Consider the following 18010-nt stretch of genomic DNA (forward strand, 5'->3'; position numbering starts at 1 on the left):
ATTAACTTATACAAGGGCAATTTATTCACTCTTCTTTTTAAGATAATAAACTACACTTTTCTCACTTGAAGAAGTTCCTATTTAACAGAACTGTGTTGAACCCTCTTAGTGACTCTTACTGTAAACAAATAGCTTAGGGGAATTCTTTACACCAGCCATTCTCAGCTGTGGCCCAGAAAGCTTAATCTCGTTGCACTAACTCTACATTAAATATTTTCCAAATACCAATTTTCCATGTAAACAATTCCTGCTGACGTGTGGCATGATACTGGGAGAGGTGCCCACAAAATAGTCTTACTTCTAAGATTTGGTCCAGTCTGAGAACCCCTGCTTTTATACATTAAATATAGTTTAAAATGATGTCACTCAGCTAGCCTGTTTGCTTTCACCTTCTTCTACGTTGCTTTTAAAAACATGTTTACTTTGCATTTCCTCCTTTATTTATAACTTTTGTCATTCCTATTATTATACGGTCCTGTTCTTAAAAAAGGGGAGAAAAGCAGTCCTCAGCTTCAGAAAGTCTGTGAACAGCCACTGAGTAGTTACATGCTGACCATGGTCACATGAGGGCACCACATCTGTAAAAAAGAGTTTTCTGATTTCTTCATGGTAGTAAGCATGGTGTATTTTAGATCTAAAAACCATATTTCAACCATTTGTATTAGATTATCACCAACATTACTTTTTATTGTAGTAGCAACTGAACTGGAATTAGTTTTGTAAAAATATAATTGAATACTGATTAAAACTTTACTAAAGATTTTTCACTTTTTTGATTGATAAATTTAAATCACTAAATAAATCAAAGTGAAGAAGGTAATTTTAGTACATTATCTGCTTAATGCGCCGATATGCATTCATCTAAACAACATCTATTTTGTTCCTGTCTATTTTTTCTTGTTTTAATCCTAACACCATGAAATGGACTCAGTAATTCAGAATTCTATCTGAGTTATTTCTTTGTGTGGTTTGTGCGTACAACTATTTTGTGTATGTATATGTAAAAGTACATTGTTGCTTGAGTTTTGTGAGCAGTATAAAACATATTTTCATCACAACTATTGTTCATAAAGATGAATGTCCAACAGATTTCTCCATAGAAAGCATGACTTTTCAGTGCTTTTCATTGGGCCAAATTCTGAGTTTTTACTTAGGTCAGGTCTACACTAGAAACTTTTGCAGTTTTACTAATGACTGTTAGGGATGGTGGTTTATGACATTTCTATCTAAAAGCCAAGTGTAGGTACATTTATATACTGCCATAAAAGTGCTTTGGCCAATATAACTTATTTCACTGAGGGAACCTGTATAAGCTGCATCGGTGCTAGGAGGGGTTGCTGATAGATGTTTGCTGGTATAGCTATGTCAGCAGACGTTTTCTAATGTACACCTGACCTTACTCTTTACTCAGGCAAACTCAAAGTTCCATGGGAATTTTACCTGAGTAAAGACCTCAGAAGCTGACCCAGTTCACTTAGTTTCTATATAATGCAGTGTGGGATTTCTCATAACAAAGGAGCTTGTAAAGCTCTGTTACAAAGAAACTTTTCAGTGACAAGCATACAATTTTATATGTCTGTCCATTTCAATTTGTTTCTTTTTATTTACAGAATGGTTTGTCTCCATTGCACATGGCAACACAAGGAGATCATTTAAACTGTGTTCAGCTTTTGATTCAGCACAGCGTGCCTGTTGATGATGTCACTAATGACTATCTGACTGCATTGCATGTTGCCGCCCACTGTGGCCACTTCAAAGTTGCCAAGGTTCTCTTGGACGAGAAAGCTAATCCTAATGCCAAAGCACTGGTGAGTACGCAGTGGGTTAATAGTCAGAGCTAAACAGTTTTCTAAAGTTGCAGTGTCTAATATCTGAAAGTTATTTTCTGTTGGCTGAAATTTTACAGGATCTGACATTCAGTGAGGCTAATGCTGTATTTGTAGAGTTCAAGAAAAGTTACTGTAGCTCTAATTTGATATTAACATTTTTCTTGTGCAGTCTGTGTAACTGTTGCTTATGGATAGTTAATAGTGATTTATGTAATTTCTAGTGTAACCAAAGCACTTTTGCATTTTGATATTTATTATGATTCTCTAATTCTAAGCAGAATGAGTGACTGCAATCTTAACTGCTGCAGTTGTCAGCCTGGGAGAAATTTTAATTTTCTAAACATTTGCAAAGAGGAAATGAATGAGACATTTAAAATAAAGAGGATATTTGAGTACACAGTGTTCTGAAATTTGCAAAACAAGAATAAGTAATGTAACAAATATCCACAATATTCTTAGTGAGTTGCGTCTTTATACTCACTTCTCTACATTAAAAACAAAACAAACTGCCTTTTCATACAAATAAACTGTTTCCAAATGTGTGTGTATATTGTTTTAAGGTGTTCTCATGGCTCACTTTGTAAAGAAATAGGTCTGTATAAATATACCTTTAATAATCATCCTAAAAAAATTTGAATTCTTACAGTAACTGTACTGTACTTTGGTGTTGTACTGGGCTCAGGTCAATGCTGTTAGGCTGTTGATTTCATAAGTACTACATGAGTTCTGTACAGAACTACAAACCTCTACACAATCAGGGTTGGTTTGATTCCTTTTTTACAATTGGCCTGATTTACAAGGTTCCTTGCTCTTTCAGCCACTCTCTTCCATATAAACCCCTCATCGTATCTTTATTGCTTTGAGGGAAGGCTATTGTGCTATGTCTGTCCCTCTGATGGGTGCAGAATGTTGCTTGGCTTCTAGTCCTGTAATATTTATTTTGGCTGTGTTCTGAAATTACTGAAGTCTCATTAAATATGTCAACATATCTTGGGCAGGGTTGCTGGATGGCAGCCAATCACTTGTCTGGATCAGATAGCCATAAATCTCCTTACCCCCAACTCATTCACGTACAGGGTCAGATTCTCTATTCCAGCTAAAGCACAAGAATTGGGGAGCAAGTTAAAATGATTTTCAATTGTACCTCCTGTATTCTGGGCCTCAGAACAACCTCAGAGCTGTTCTAAGTTGTCTTGTCTTATAGCAGCTTCCTAAGGACCATTTATACTAATAAAAAATAACCAGAATGCAATGCACTCTGATCAAGTTGCTGCTTCTGCTGATACTTCCATGATGTGCCTTCTATGCTGGGGACCTCAAAAGACAGGGGACAACGCAGAGCTGTTTGGGTAGTTCTATGCCACCCAAAAAGCCTCTTTACATCCAGATATTCCTGGTGGCCAGTTTTGTCCCAGTTATGCTTCATTTGGCCCATTTTCCAGTTCTTTAGTACTAGTTTCTCCAGGTCATTATCCTGTATTAATAGACCCAGATAAATGGAGGCTCTGTTTATACTTAAATGGAACATACACTTGCACTGACTGAATGCTATGAAGGCATGTGTTGTATCTAGGGTTATTGTAGCCATGTTTGTCCCAGAGTATTAGAGAGACAAGGTGGGTGGGGTCATATCTTTTATTGGACCAACTTCTGTTAGTGAGAGAGCCAAGAGCTCCATGTAGCTTGTCTCTTTCACCAACAGAAGTTGGTCCAGTAAAAGATATGACCTCACCCACCTTGTATGTCTATGAAAGCATATGGAATTCTATACTGCTGTAGCTAATATAGTTAATTTTCATCAGATCTGAGGCCCAATTCAGTAAGCTGTTTTTAAAACTTCTCTGTGGAAGCTCTTTTGATATGTATGTATCAATATTGAAGATACTATTGAAGCAGCACATTACTAGCCTTGTAAAATAAGGTGGAAGTTGTTTTAAAAGTGCACTATACAGGTTGTAGAAATATTTTTCTTTAGAATATATTGTATTAGTAATATATTTCATGTGAGAAAGTGATCTTATTAAAAATAAGTTAATTGACACAAAAAGAATGAAAGAAAAAAGTGACAAAAATTCAGTAAAACAAACTTTAGTAATGGCATAGGTGGTGTTTGAAAGTATTTCCTTTCTCATTAACAGAATGGTTTCACACCTCTTCACATTGCCTGCAAGAAGAACAGAATTAAGGTTATGGAACTTCTCCTGAAACATGGTGCATCTATCCAAGCTGTAACTGAGGTAAGAAGAATTGCTTGCATGTATGGCTTGGTTTCTGTTCAATTAGATGATACATGTGCATTGCTTAACAAATATACACTATTAAAAGTAAAAATGATTTTCAACTGGATAGGAACAGATTAGCAAATGCAAATAGAAATATACTGTTACACTATCGGATCAGAACACCTACATAATGAATTTATTTTTAAATTCCAAAGATGATATGTCATCAGCAGAAATGGGGCAGATTTTTAGAAAGGATCTCCATATTTCTGCCTGCAGTTTTATACACATGGAGTGAAATTCACCCCCAGCAGAAGGTCAACAAAAACCCTATTTTGAAGGGTTATATGTAGGGCCCTACCAAATTCACGGTCCATTTTGGTCAATTTCATGGTCATAGGATTTTAAAAATTGTAAATTTCATGATTTCAGCTATTTAAGTCAGTTGTAATTGTAGGAGTCCTGATCCAAAGAAGCTGGTGGGGAAGTGGGGTGTAAAGTTCTTGTAGGGGGGATTGTGGTACTTCTACTATTACTTCTGTGCTGCTGCTGGTGGTGGCACTGCTTTCAGAGCTGGGCAGCTGGAGAGCCGGGCTGTTGGTTGGGATCCCAGCTCTGAAGGCAGAGTTGCCGCCAGCAGCAGTGCAGGAGTAAGGATGGCACGGTATGGTATTGCCACCCTTACTTCTGTGCTGCTGCCTGCAGAGCTGAGCCCTCAGTCAGCAGCTGCTAGTCTCTGCCCACCCAGTCTGAAGGCAGCGCAGAATTAGGGGGGCCAATACCGTGACCCCCACTAAAATAACCTTGTGATCCCCCCTCCCCCGCAACTCCCTTTTGGGTCAGGATCCCCAGTATAAGAAACATTGATCTCTCCCCATGAAATCTGTATAGTACAGGGTAAAAACACACACAAGACCAGACTTCACAGTGGGGGGACCAGATTTCACGGTCTGTGACGCGTTTTTCATGGCCGTGAATTTGGTAGGGCCCTAGTTATGTGGTTCATAGGCCTTGTGATAGCTCTGCATAGAAATGACGTTCATCCACAGAAATTTGTGATTACAAATCAAACAGACATCAGTCTGCTATTACTTAGGGCTTCATATGATTGTGCACACACAATTGCTGGCAAAAATTTAGAGGCCGAATGAAACCCCATTGGAAATTTGGTCCTATTTGTGTGCAGAACCCTGTCAAGTTAAGAATAACGGTCACTTGAATAAAGGTGAGATATCTATACAAGGAGTCAAGTTAGAAAAAGAATTAGCTGCTCCATTAAGGAAATTAAACAGGCTACACCTGGGAACAGTTTACCTCTCAGAGCTTTGAAGTGTGAATTTGTTTCAATTTTTTAAATTATTCAATGGAAAATCAACCAGTACTCTACCTGGATAACAGAGTGATAAAATGAGAACTTTTCTGCATGAGGATATACTTTCTCGAATAAGGATCTAAGTAGTGCTTCCTTGAAGGAAGCAGACATCTTGGTCTTCCTTAGGGAGGCTTTAAGCAATGGCCCCAACTGGTTTGAACTAGCTAAAGGAGACATGAATCTGACTTTCAGGTCATAGCTTGAAGCTCCATCAGTACATGAATGAGAGCCACAGACTGAAACTTAAGCAAGAGAGACACTGTCTTTCTTCTCCTCACTTTTGGCTTTCTAACTGTGAAAATAGGCAGTTTGTAGAGCTGTGTGATTAACTGATTTTTCATTTCACTGGCAGTTCAGAAAAATAGGGAGGGAAATTTGGTTCAGGGCAAACTGTAACCAATTTTTAAATTTATTTTGGGCATAGTTAAAAAAAAAAAGTAAAGGTTTCATTTTGGATCCAATAAAACATTTTATTTGGGGGATTTTTTTCACCTTTTTAATAAAATCAAAAGAAATGAAGGGCTAGGTACCAAAAAACAACCAAACCAAAAGGAGGAAGTGGTGGTGCCCCTCTTATACTCAACAGCACAGTGATTAGGGTACTCATTTGAGACGTGGAAGACCCAGGTTCAGATCTCCTCTTTTCCTAGGTGAGTGCTCTAACCGCCAGCCTGTGGTGCATTCTAGCATGGATCTCTCTCAGACTGTGAAGCTGTTCCACTTTGTATAAAATACTTGAATAATAGAATAAACAGAAAGAATGACTCTATAACCTGGTGTTAGGGCACTCACCTTGGAGGAGAGACATCTGGATACTGGTCCTGCTCCAATGGCTATTTAATTATTTATACAAAATGGAACAGCTTTGGAAGGGAAGACTGAGAGAAACCTGCCCCAAAATATCCTAGAGCCTGGTGGTAGGAAACCTGGTTCAAGTCCCTGCTTCAGAGTGGGGATTGGAACTGGATCTCTCACTCCCAGGTGAGTGTCCTAATATCTGGGCTATTGGGTATAAGAAGGGGAGGCATTTGGGTTTTTTGTGAGTGGCACCTAAAATCCCCTTGTGAATGTGGCCTGAAAAATGGAAATGTTTCATTTTCAATGATGAAACAGTTCATTTTGAAACTTAGAAAAAAAACATTTTTTTTATTTCAAAACCATTTTCTGAAATTGACATGAATTCAAACAATGTTTGGGTTGACCCAACTATGAATCTTTTGGCCAAAAATGTAGCTCAGGTGCAGTGGTTGTCTGAGTCTAGGTGATCTTATCCACAAGGGATTAGAAAATACAGCATAAAATGCTCAACTCCATTACCTAGTGAAGACAGCCCAGATTAACAAGGTTATCCACAACCCAGAAACAGTTCTTTCAGCAGGAGAATTGCAGGTGTTATGGTAGAAGAAATACTTTCTTCATGTCCTGCACAACCACAACATGGATTTTAAAAACACATTATAATGCACTTGGTCACCACTACTGCTCTGTCTTCCCTTCCACTTCTGTCAGTTCTGTCATGAGCCATTAGTATATCATGGTGACCTGTGATGGTGAAGCTGCAGAAGAGGATATTTTGGAACCACTACATTTGCAGTCATGAACAAAGGTGGTTTAATCTCTTATTTGGCCATCAGTGCATTGGCCAGACAGCTGCACAGTGTTCTTCACTAGAGAAATCTGAAACCAACAGGTTCTGTCCTTTTGTCAAGAGTAGAACAGAAAAAGTTGGTCCCAAATGTGATTTGTCTTATGTCATCAGTATTGTACAACTGTTTATTGCATACCTTTTTATAGATCCTCCATCTTGCCCCCCTTCTCTACTGAAAACTTGCCTTTTTTGCACATGGGTTAATGTTTGTGAAGAAATCTGATAACAGATTTATTTTTCTGATTTAAAAAAAAAACCTTCAAAAATTCTTTACAGGAAAGAATTTTTGAAGGAAAGTGTTATAAATGAAGGTGGATAGTAAATAATACAACTAGTTAGAGCAGTGATTCTCAATCTGTTTACCATTGTGGGCTGCATATGGGGTCCATAAAATGTCAGCTGGGCTTCAGGTTGAGAACCACTATGCCTCCCACCCCCCCCCACCCCACAAATCCCTATGCTCAGCACCCTCTGACAAGAGACCCCTCTACAGAGTGGGGCCAGGAGCAGGGAGCTGGGATTGGGGCAGGGAGCCCGCTGTAGGGGAGCAGGCAACAGCTGGCTGCTTGAACCCTGAAGCCTGCTGAGGGGGAAGCCAAGACTCTTACCCTGTAGCCTGCTGCGGGGCGGCCAGGTGGCAGCCAGCTGCCCAGACCCCAAGTCCTGCTGTATGGGGCATCCCAGAGCCCTAACATATGGCAGGGGAGCTGGTAGCCTGGACCCCGGAGCCCTGCGGCTGGGGAACTGGCAGCCCAGCCAGGCAGCAGGGCAGCCCGGAGCCTGCTGGACAGCAGGGAAGTCTGCTGCCCAGACACTGAGACCCGCCGGGGGGGCATCTAGAACCCAGACTCCACTGGGTCTATGAACCCCACTGTGCATGGCTGATGGCAGCCGGCTGCCCGTACCCCAAGCCCCGCTGCATGGGGCCGGCAGTAGCCTGCGGTAGGACAGCCCAGAGCCCGCAGCCTTTCGCACACAGCTATGCTAATTGGGCCACATGCGTCCCACAGGCCCTGAGTTAGAGTTAGTAACAAACTAGATCCTTTGGGCCACATCCTGTCTCATGCTGGCTTTTCCAGATTTGGAGACAAACCTGCAGTTTCCTATTCACAGTTCTGATTAAATGGGGTGAGAGTTTAGTCACCATAATCAAGAGATCTTTTGAGATCCATAGAGATTCGGTAGCTCTTTATAAAGGATATCCTTCCCCTTGCAGCACAGCTCCATTAGAGAACATACAGACACTTGCTGATTTCCACCACAGCTGTGCAGCAGCAGCAGCTGTGAAGGGGACTCTGGGGTTCTAATGCTGCTTGGAGAACTATTAAATATTTATTGGATTTCTGACGTGAAATCTTTGGGGTCAGCAAGGGAGTGTGCCCAGGTGAGTGGTTGATCCCCTGTCTATCCCCCCAAATCCTGTGGTAGGGCAGCCCCACAGAGTTCTAGTCCTGGAAGTGTGCATAGTTTCAAGGAGAAAGGAAACATTCTGCAGAGCTAGCACTCTTCTGCACTCTGCAGTGGTTTTGAACTCGCCTCCTCTCATGGAAGTAGATGGGTAACATTGACCAATATGATCAACGAGCATTTTCATTTACTCAGGAAAAAAATTGAAGGTCATGGGGAGGAACGACCATAAATCCACCTGCATTAACCCTGTGTTTCAGCAAGTTTCATCTTCATACCAGAAACAGTTGTATCCATTTTTTTTCCAGTCCAGTATTGGTTTATAATGAAAATTTCTTTTTTCTTTAAAAAATGTTACGTTTAATATAAAAGCAAAATTTTAAGTGGAAGCAAAATTTCACGTTCCTCATTAATGTGTAGATTTTAGTGAAATCATGTATTGCTGAACTAACTACAATGTTTATTATTTATACCCCTCAATCCTAAGCACATATAAAGCCCCAATTCCACATGTCCTTAAAGCTAAATATTTGTGTAAGTCTTTCCAAGATCAAGGCCTTGTTCAGTCATTTTAAAACAGCAAGCACTTGGATATATTGATTTTTAAACTGTTCAGTGTCCCCGTGCTTTGTTCAAAGACAATAATGTAAAACTAGCGAGTTAATTTTGCTTGTTTGTTTGTTTGTTTGTTTTTAGTCGGGCCTAACTCCAATCCATGTTGCTGCCTTCATGGGACATGTAAATATTGTGTCACAGCTGATGCATCACAGAGCATCACCCAATGCTACCAATGTGGTGAGCAATGGCTTTCTTCTCAGTAGCATGGAAACACATTTTTAATGAACTAGAATCTCTGATATTGGTATTTATTTAAGGGTCCAGTACTGTAAGGTGTTGACCACCTCTTGAGAGGTGATCAGAACTCATAGCTCCTCAAGAAGTCAGTGGGAGTTGCGAGAGCCGAGGGTCACTCAAGAGGGTTTACAGGACCCTGAGAAAGTTTTGCTTTAGGCCTGACCTACACTTTTAAATGCTAAGAGCCGTGGGTAAGCTGACCTAACCCTGGTCTAGATACAGGTAGGGAAACAGAAAAATTCTTCCATCGCTCTAGCTTCCACGGCTTGGGGAGATGGATTACCTGCATTGACTGACAAATCCCTTCCGTCAAAGTAGGAAGCATCTACATTCTGGCACTACAGCAGCATAGCTGTGGCATTGCAGCTATAGTGTTTTAGTGTAGACATGGCCTTATATATTAATCTACTTATTTGCTAACCTAAAGAAGGAGAACTCACTCACTATAGCTTAACTTAGCACATCTGATTTTTGAGAAGTGCACTTGACTGCTTGAGTGCTGCTTCCCCAGAACACCAGAGGCCTTACCATTTAAGGCAAGTTCTGTTGTTGTCAACAGATTGCAGCAGATTGTCAGGACATATTGCATGTGTCCATACAGCCATACAAGTGCACTTTTACTGGAGGAGTGCTGCATGCCCCAGGCTCCCAGGGAAGTGGTGTTTAGGTGTGTACTTGACAAACTACACTCATTGCTTTAGGAAAAAAGAAGGATGTAAATTTGAATCCTTCTTTTACAATTTGGCATGAAAGTCTCTCTTCAAAACAGAGATGGACACTATCAGAAGAGAGCAGTGCATAGATGGTTTGTTCTGTAAACAATATTAAATTGTGCACACATGCAGCACCATCTGTAACTTAGGCAGCATTTGGATTAAAAGATCCAGTGAAGTACAAAAATCAAGAAAACAATTTCCCTCTTGAAATCATTCTGGTTTCCTTGGATTTACATCTTTTGTTAAGCCTTGAATTTATTACTTAGTAATGATTTTTTGTGTTCACTCAACTGAGTACTTGTCAGATTACAACAGACATTTGGGTCATGGGGCATAACAACAGGAATCTGTTATGGAAAATCAGCACATCTGAATACATAAAATTTGTAATCATTCTAAATGTTTGACCAACTGAGTGGTCAATTTAATTTGACATTATTTTAACATTGTAAATAGACTACAGGTGAACAAGGGCTTTGTTTTCTTTTCAACAAAAGGAGAGAACACTAATGTACTATTCTATTAGCAAACTGATGCTGGAGTAAATTACTTTCCATGGTATAGCGCTAGAGGTCAAATATTGATTTGCTTCCACAGGCTGCTCACAAACTACTCCTTTAAAAAAAAAAATCATCATGTGGGATTATTTTAAATTGGATCATGAGGTTTTTTTTACTGATTAAACATGGTTTGTTTGTTTTTACTGAATCTTTGACTATGTTTTGCTTTCACTACTACATGTTAGAGAGGAGAAACAGCACTACATATGGCTGCCAGAGCTGGCCAAGCAGAAGTTGTTCGATACCTAGTACAAAACGGAGCTCAGGTAGAAGCTAAAGCTAAGGTAAGGTGATATTCCGCGTATAATAAATAAATAAAGGGTACACTTAGCAAAGCCAGGAAGTTTTGCCAGTTAAAGTGAAACCTTTTCTTCCCAGCCCCTGGGGAAGGAGCAAGGAAGTGAAGCCATGTGTGTTGGTCTTTATATTGTGGTAATGATCTTTTTTTGTTTGTTTATTGCTCCAATACTACAGTGAGTGCACTACAAATGTATAGATAAGGCAGATGGTGTCAAGCTGGTACCAATGGTCATTTTTCCTCTCAGTTTTGCACATAATAAAAACTATTTCCCCCCATCCAGTATAACTATCATCCCTGTGCCATAGGCATCTGCTATCATCTCACAAAGCTTTGCTCTGTATACATCCAAAAAATAAATATACACCTCTTCCCTGATATAACATGACCCGATGTAACACGAATTCAGATATAACACGGTAAAGCAGCACCCAGTGGGGGGAGGGCACACTCCGATGGATCAAAGCTAGTTTGATATAACGTGGTTTCATCTATAACGCGGTAAGATTTTTTGGCTCCCGAGGATAGTGTTATATCGGGGTAGAGGTGTACTTTGAAAGAGTGCTTCACAAAGGACTCCAGACCGTGCTGACATCTCTGGAGCACCTAAAAGTCAGATGTAGTAGCCTTGCAGAGAAGAAAGCAGTGAGGGTTGGACTGCTATGTCACAGTCGGACAAAAAAAATAGTGGTTTCAAAGCAATAGCAATTTACCTGTAGGAATTTCTCCATAATAGATCAGGTATTAAGGAGTGGGTTATTGAAGTAGGATGTCTCAATTCGAATAAGGTGCTGCCACCAAAGAATGTAGAATTAGGTAAATGTGGGTTATTCCTAGTCTCTTTGTGGGGAGGAACAAGGGGAGATGGTGTGACCTGGTATGATGGTTTATTGAAGATAACTGAGATTGCTTGGAACCAAGATTGTGCAGTGTGGAAGTGTAGGAAAATGTCAGTACATAATTTACAGAAACAAGTAATAAAAGAAGGTGAAATGATCTGGTAGGTCCCTGGTGCAAGGTCACAAACTACACTCAAGTGACTATTTATTTTTCTTCACTGAAAATAATCTGTGAAGCTCTTCTCAGAGCAACCTCCTAGGCCTAAGTACAGTGACATTGCAGTTCTGAAATGAGTCACTGCAATCTCTATAAAAGAACATGGTTGTCAGTGACATATAATATTTGTAATATTCTGTTTTTAAAAAAATAAGTGAACATAATCAAGTATAATGGGCATCCTTACTTTTTTTTTTTAAAACAGATTTGAAACTTTTTACCAGTTTCTCTGGAATTCCCCATTATTGAGACAGAGATTATGAACGGAATTGCTTTAAATAAGCATAAAAGATGTGTTTAATACGTAAAATGAGGAAATTAAGTGCCAAGGATTCTCACTCCATCCCAAACTCCTTCAGGTGTGATTAGATATTGCAGGTATTTAGGTGCATAGTGAGGTTTTCAAAAGCAGCTAGGAGCCTATAATTCATTGATTTCATTGGGTGTTAGGTGCATAGATGCTTTCGAAAATCCCACTAAGTGCCTAAATACCTCTATAAATCCAGTCAAGGGACAGATCTAAATCCACTGTAGCTTTGATGAGGCCCGTAGTGCAACATGGCCTGCAATATAATTTCATGGTAAAATGATGTAATGCAGGGACAGATTGAGATACTTGAATACCTTATTTTCTATTCTTGATCACATTGTGTGTGGGGAACATATTCTGTAACAAATCACCTTCAGGCACTACATCCTTTAATCATATGTCAGGGAGGAAAAACAGCATGGACTATTCAGTAGTTTTAGCCTTGATAGAATTAATAGTCATTTACAATTGTATGACAAGAACATTTCAGCAAATAATGTCCTTACGCAGACTGTACTGTATTCCTGTCATCTTTATATTTAGGATGACCAAACACCACTACACATTTCTGCCCGATTGGGAAAAGCTGATATAGTGCAGCAGTTGTTACAGGAAGGAGCATCTCCGAATGCAGCCACTACTTCTGGGTATACACCACTACATCTTGCTGCTCGAGAGGGACATGAAGATGTAGCCTCTGTTCTTTTGGATCATGGTGCATCTTTAGCTATAATTACAAAGGTAAGGGAGTTGTAGAAGTGATCGCTCAAATGCTTTAAAAGGTTTTGGTTTAGTTGCCAGTGAATTTGGTGCAGGAATCATGTGTGCCTATCAAGTGACATAGGAATTAACTACATTATATTATCTGGGAAGATACAGATAACATGTTTTCACTTCTATGTTTGATTTATAATATAGCCCAGTGATAAAAACATTGATTTTTGTGGGGGGGTCACAGATCAGTTGTTCTCATGGATATCTGTAATCTGCTTTGAAGACTTGTCTGATTTTTAAAGACTAAGCTTAGCACATTTGTCTAGCAATGCCTATTGTGTGTGATGAACATTAGCTGATGGAATACTAATTTCTAGGCTGTTTACCATAAGACAAAAACATTTCTACTCTTCCAAATGACAAAATGTCTACCCTTTTCCAGGCAAACGATAGTAATGATTCCATTTGAATGTATATTGATTTCATAGCGAAAGGAGTGCACAACAGAAATTTTCACCAAGTGGCACAGATATGGGTGCTTCCCAAACCAGGACCAGGATCAGGACTACTGGTGATCAATGAAGCACTTGCTGGTTGTCAGTGGAAATCTACTCTGATTACCTAGTTGGCTGCTGCTCCTTGTTTCCAGCTGCTTCAATGGGTGTCTGGGCTTTCCCCTGCAAAGAACTGCCTCCAGGCTCACGAAGGCATCTGGAAACAAAGAAGAGACAGACTAGCTGCACCTACTATGGTTAACAGCTATGTAAGAGAAGGAAAGGAAACAAGAAGTAACGTGATAGGCCAGAGCCACCTGTGTGACTGGAACTGCCAGACACCTCTAGCAGAGGAATGTCCAAGACCATCATGTAGCCTTTTTTTCTTACAGAAAGGGTTTACTCCTCTGCATGTAGCTGCAAAATATGGAAAAATTGAAGTAGCCAACCTTCTGCTTCAGAAGAATGCATCTCCAGATGCTGCTGGAAAGGTAGGACAGAAAATGCCACTGCCCACTTTCATGTACATAATACCATAGCAGCTACTTATTATCACACAAGCACTTGCTAATATCCACTACCACAATTTTGGGTTTAATTGAAATCTTCTGTTCATCATTGTATAGCTATATCCCAGTAAGGTCAGCAATCCCATGAGAAATGGATTTTAACATCATTAGGGCAATACTGTCATTTCTTTCATGTGTCCACCAGGGAAATAAGAAAGTGTAAAGCGCTTCCTGACTCCCCTGCTCAGCCAGAGCACAGGAAGAGATCAGGGGGACAGAACGCTGCTCTCACATTCCCCACGCTGGTTAGCAGGGAACTGGAGGAGCCAAAGGTTCACAACGTGACAGTGCTGAGCCACCGTGAACAGGAAAATGGAATGGATCAGTAGTGGTTTACTTACACCCTTGGGCAAAGGGAAATTAGGACAGGAGCAGTGATTCAAAGTCCCAATTCCTTTCCTGGTCTGCTCCTGGGGCAAAGTCACAGTCTTACCCTAAATAAGTGTGTGAGCAGACAAGAAACAGCTTTTGTCTGTTCTAAGGTGTGTTATCTCAAAAGTTAATGGAGAGTTTGGAGACAGAAATGAATAATATCACTGTGTTCTCACCGTACCTAGTTTAACCTAATTCTTTGCACTCCTGCATTTTCACTGATGGTAGTTATAACAATGCTTGTTTGTTCTGCGTGTGTTTTTAGAGTGGTTTAACTCCACTCCATGTAGCTGCACATTACGATAATCAGAAAGTGGCACTTCTGCTCTTGGACCAGGGAGCTTCACCTCATGCATCCGCAAAGGTACAAATGTTGGGCAATGCAAGGGAACAGCAGACGTGCTTTTGATATCGTTTTTTCTCTGTTCTGTCTCAGCATTATTCATTATGGCTTCCAGTTACAGTGCACCCTGTTGACCCTGTTCATTAATGTCTTTCATCCACATAGGGATCTGTAGGCTGGTAGAATGACTCAGTGGAGGGGGAAAGAGTGGCAACCAACAAGGTCTTCCCCCCAAAAGATAGTGTTTATAATAAAGAGGTAGAATTAGTTAACAGTAGAATCTCCACCCCCAGCCAACTTGGGTTTCAGTCAGGTACCATGACCACTCATTATGGAGCCCATCCTGCCTCCCACTAGGCATTCTCCCTAGCACTGTCTCACATGCAAGCACCTTTATGTCCCTTCCCCTTAGCATCTGTGCTAAGGTAGGTGGGGGGAAATGAGCTGGGGTTAACTCCCTGTTCAGGAGACACCAGGTGATAGCCCTGCACTTTGTCACAGCATCCTTTTAGGAAAACATGTTAGGGTGGGATTTGTCAGTTTGAGCATTAGTATTCTTAATAGGCATTTCTGAAGCACTGCAAATGGATCTCATTACAGTATTTAGAAACAGAAAAACTTAGCCACAGCCTTGAACAGATTGCAATTTAATGTCGACAGGACAAAACAAAACACAGCACAAGAATTCAGGTGTGTGTGGGGGGCACCGGGGGAGCATGGGTTGATATAGAGAGAGCAACATCTGCATGAATGAGCCTAAAAACATTGATATATGAATATAAAACTTAAAAAGGGGTGTGGGAAGTCCAATGTGCCCGAATCCATGATGGGTTCTTCTGAAATCCCACAGCATCCCCTGGACTTAAAAAGCCCAGGATAGTTTTAGCTCAGAAAGCCCAGGATAATGCAGTTTTCACCATTTATCACCAGTGTGTCAACATCAGTAAATAAAATAGGCCTGAAGCATGGTGGATACGATGGTGATGGGCATAGTCCTAAACAGCATTCCAAACAACAAATATTGAAGATGAAGATTGTGTGGAGAGGCCAAAATCATATATGCACAAACTACACCTCTTGATTGTCTTCCTCTGCAGTGGGACCAAATACAGACATAACACACAGCCTTTCTGCATGGCTAAAGAGGAGACAGATCACAGAGGGAAATGTAGTCTCTTATACATCATATTTCATTGACAGACTCCCACATGCCCCCTCATTGCCTCAGGGTCGCCCTGCAAGCAGCCTCCTGCCTCAGTTTCATCTTTGATGGGCTTCTTCAGTAATGCACGCAACAGATCAGTTTCGCAGGCCCTTCAGCGAGGATTCTATTTATTTTCCAAGAAACACAAACCAGAAAGAAAACATAAAGCAAGTCCCAGATTTCTCTGCTGGAGCCTGCTTGCTCCATTTTGGTCTGTCTTAGCACCAGCACACACACAAACACACTGTCCTCTCTACAGCTTCCTGCTGCCCTCTATAGGGGAATCAGCTGGTCCCTGCTCAAGTGTTCCTCCTGAGTAACCAGGGTTGTCTGGCCATCTATCCCTTAAGGGGCAACCCACCTTGTTCAGTCACATAATGTGAAGTGCACGAGGGAAGGGAAGTTAAATAGAGAAACAATGGTAAAGCCAAAAATCAATAACTTTTATAGGGATGTGCCAATACAATGCCTCAGGAAGTGAACTGGGGTGATCTCTGATTTTTGCCATCCCAGCACAGTGATTTTAAATGCAGCAGTGAAAGAAACGTCCTTCTGCAGGTGACTAGAAGTTTCTGACCTAGTTTTTGCTGAAAGAAACATAACTGTCATAGCATGGCTCTCCCATATGGTCAAGGACTGTGGCTTCACCAAATGCCAAGAGCTTCTGAAGCCCAAACCAAAATGATAAAATTACAGCATAAAGATAACCAGAGTCTCATATTCTGTCACCTTATTCACACATCTATAACCAAGTGGGTTAGCAGCTGCCACTTGTGGGTTTTGGTGCTAGCTGAAAGGCTTTTAAAACATAACATTTGTTAGTATTTTACAGCAAGTGAACCACAGCAACACACTGAGTGGAGCATAAATACTAACTTAAATTAACAATAGCATGCTTATGGCCTTAGGCGACATGCTGTGCAGTCAACTAATAGATGATGGGATCATGGGGCAGATGAACGCCCATTCCTTTTGTAAATTCACTCTGATAAATAAGTGTAATGTCGTATAGATCATCATTTGCACCACAATCGGCTTCTTCAACAATTGTTTTAGCCCTGCTGTACCTCTTTAATATTGACCTTTAGACTGGCCCATCAGTCTGGCATTACAATATTCACTTCAAAAAGTGATCTGTGAAAGAGCGAATTAGTTGTAGTCCCAGACCCCTGGTGCAAATGAAAACTGGGATGGACAGTTAATGCTGACATTGCTGTATTTTGCTCTATGCCTATTTCTTTTTACAATGTTCATCTGGGTCTTAGGCAGCAGCAGTTAATTTGAGTTCACTATCCATTTTGCAATCATTGTTCTTAATTCTGTTCTCTAGTTTTCAGTTGCCATCTGTCTACCCTTACACTGATCCCTTATTTTTTCCTGTTACATCCAGAATAATCAAACACTTCCCCCGAACATCTCCCATCTCCTAAAAGTCTATTTATTGTGACAGTCAGGTCCTTATCATGAGGAAAAGATGCAGATTGAGAGTGAGCTGAATTTTTACATGGATTTTCAGCTCTCTGTTTGCATACTCTTGGCAACCAACAACTTTCACTGAGTAAAATACAGTTATAAACATATAAAAATGCATTTGCAAAAAAGTAAACTCTGTCTTTTTGCAAGATGTACAAAATGCACTGGTTTTCCGTCACATGTTAGAGGCTGGACTTATTTGTGAAGCTGTGTACTGTGAAGTACTCCTCATCTACCCCTGGAGGCACAAGCTCAAAGAGCGAATTCACCTCCAGAGGATATGCAGTTTTCAGCCACAAGAGGACTCTGACCTTCTCATTAGGACAGGCAGTCTCATGCCTCTAGGAAGAGCTGAAGCTGTGAAGGAGAAATAGGTGGGACACAGGCAAAAATACAGGAGTTTAAAAATATCTTTTTTTTGTCTTTGTTACCTCAGCAGCACACACCAGGAAGTGAAGTGGGTTTCATCATGGTGTGGGAGGAAGGCATCTTATTTCCATACACAATGGACAGTTTCCGCCTTTGAGTATATCCTTCAATCACTTCCCCCCAAGGAAATTATATGAGA

The 18010-nt window shown here is 40.5% G+C and overlaps 1 protein-coding gene across 2 annotated transcripts in view; it reads left to right on the forward strand.

The window, feature by feature from the left end:
* Nucleotides 1–18010, forward strand: part of ANK3 (ankyrin 3) — a 295498-nt gene that overhangs the window by 144195 nt on the left and 133293 nt on the right. For both annotated transcript variants that reach the window (XM_030568802.1, XM_030568803.1), the window contains exons 10-16: nucleotides 1611–1808; nucleotides 3968–4066; nucleotides 9175–9273; nucleotides 10795–10893; nucleotides 12817–13014; nucleotides 13874–13972; nucleotides 14688–14786. In XM_030568802.1, the coding sequence (XP_030424662.1) occupies nucleotides 1611–1808; nucleotides 3968–4066; nucleotides 9175–9273; nucleotides 10795–10893; nucleotides 12817–13014; nucleotides 13874–13972; nucleotides 14688–14786 (891 nt within the window). The remainder of the gene's footprint in view (nucleotides 1–1610; nucleotides 1809–3967; nucleotides 4067–9174; nucleotides 9274–10794; nucleotides 10894–12816; nucleotides 13015–13873; nucleotides 13973–14687; nucleotides 14787–18010) is intronic.

Source organism: Gopherus evgoodei, chromosome 7 (assembly GCF_007399415.2).
Source record: "Gopherus evgoodei ecotype Sinaloan lineage chromosome 7, rGopEvg1_v1.p, whole genome shotgun sequence".
NCBI classification, from domain to species: Eukaryota; Metazoa; Chordata; order Testudines; family Testudinidae; genus Gopherus; species Gopherus evgoodei.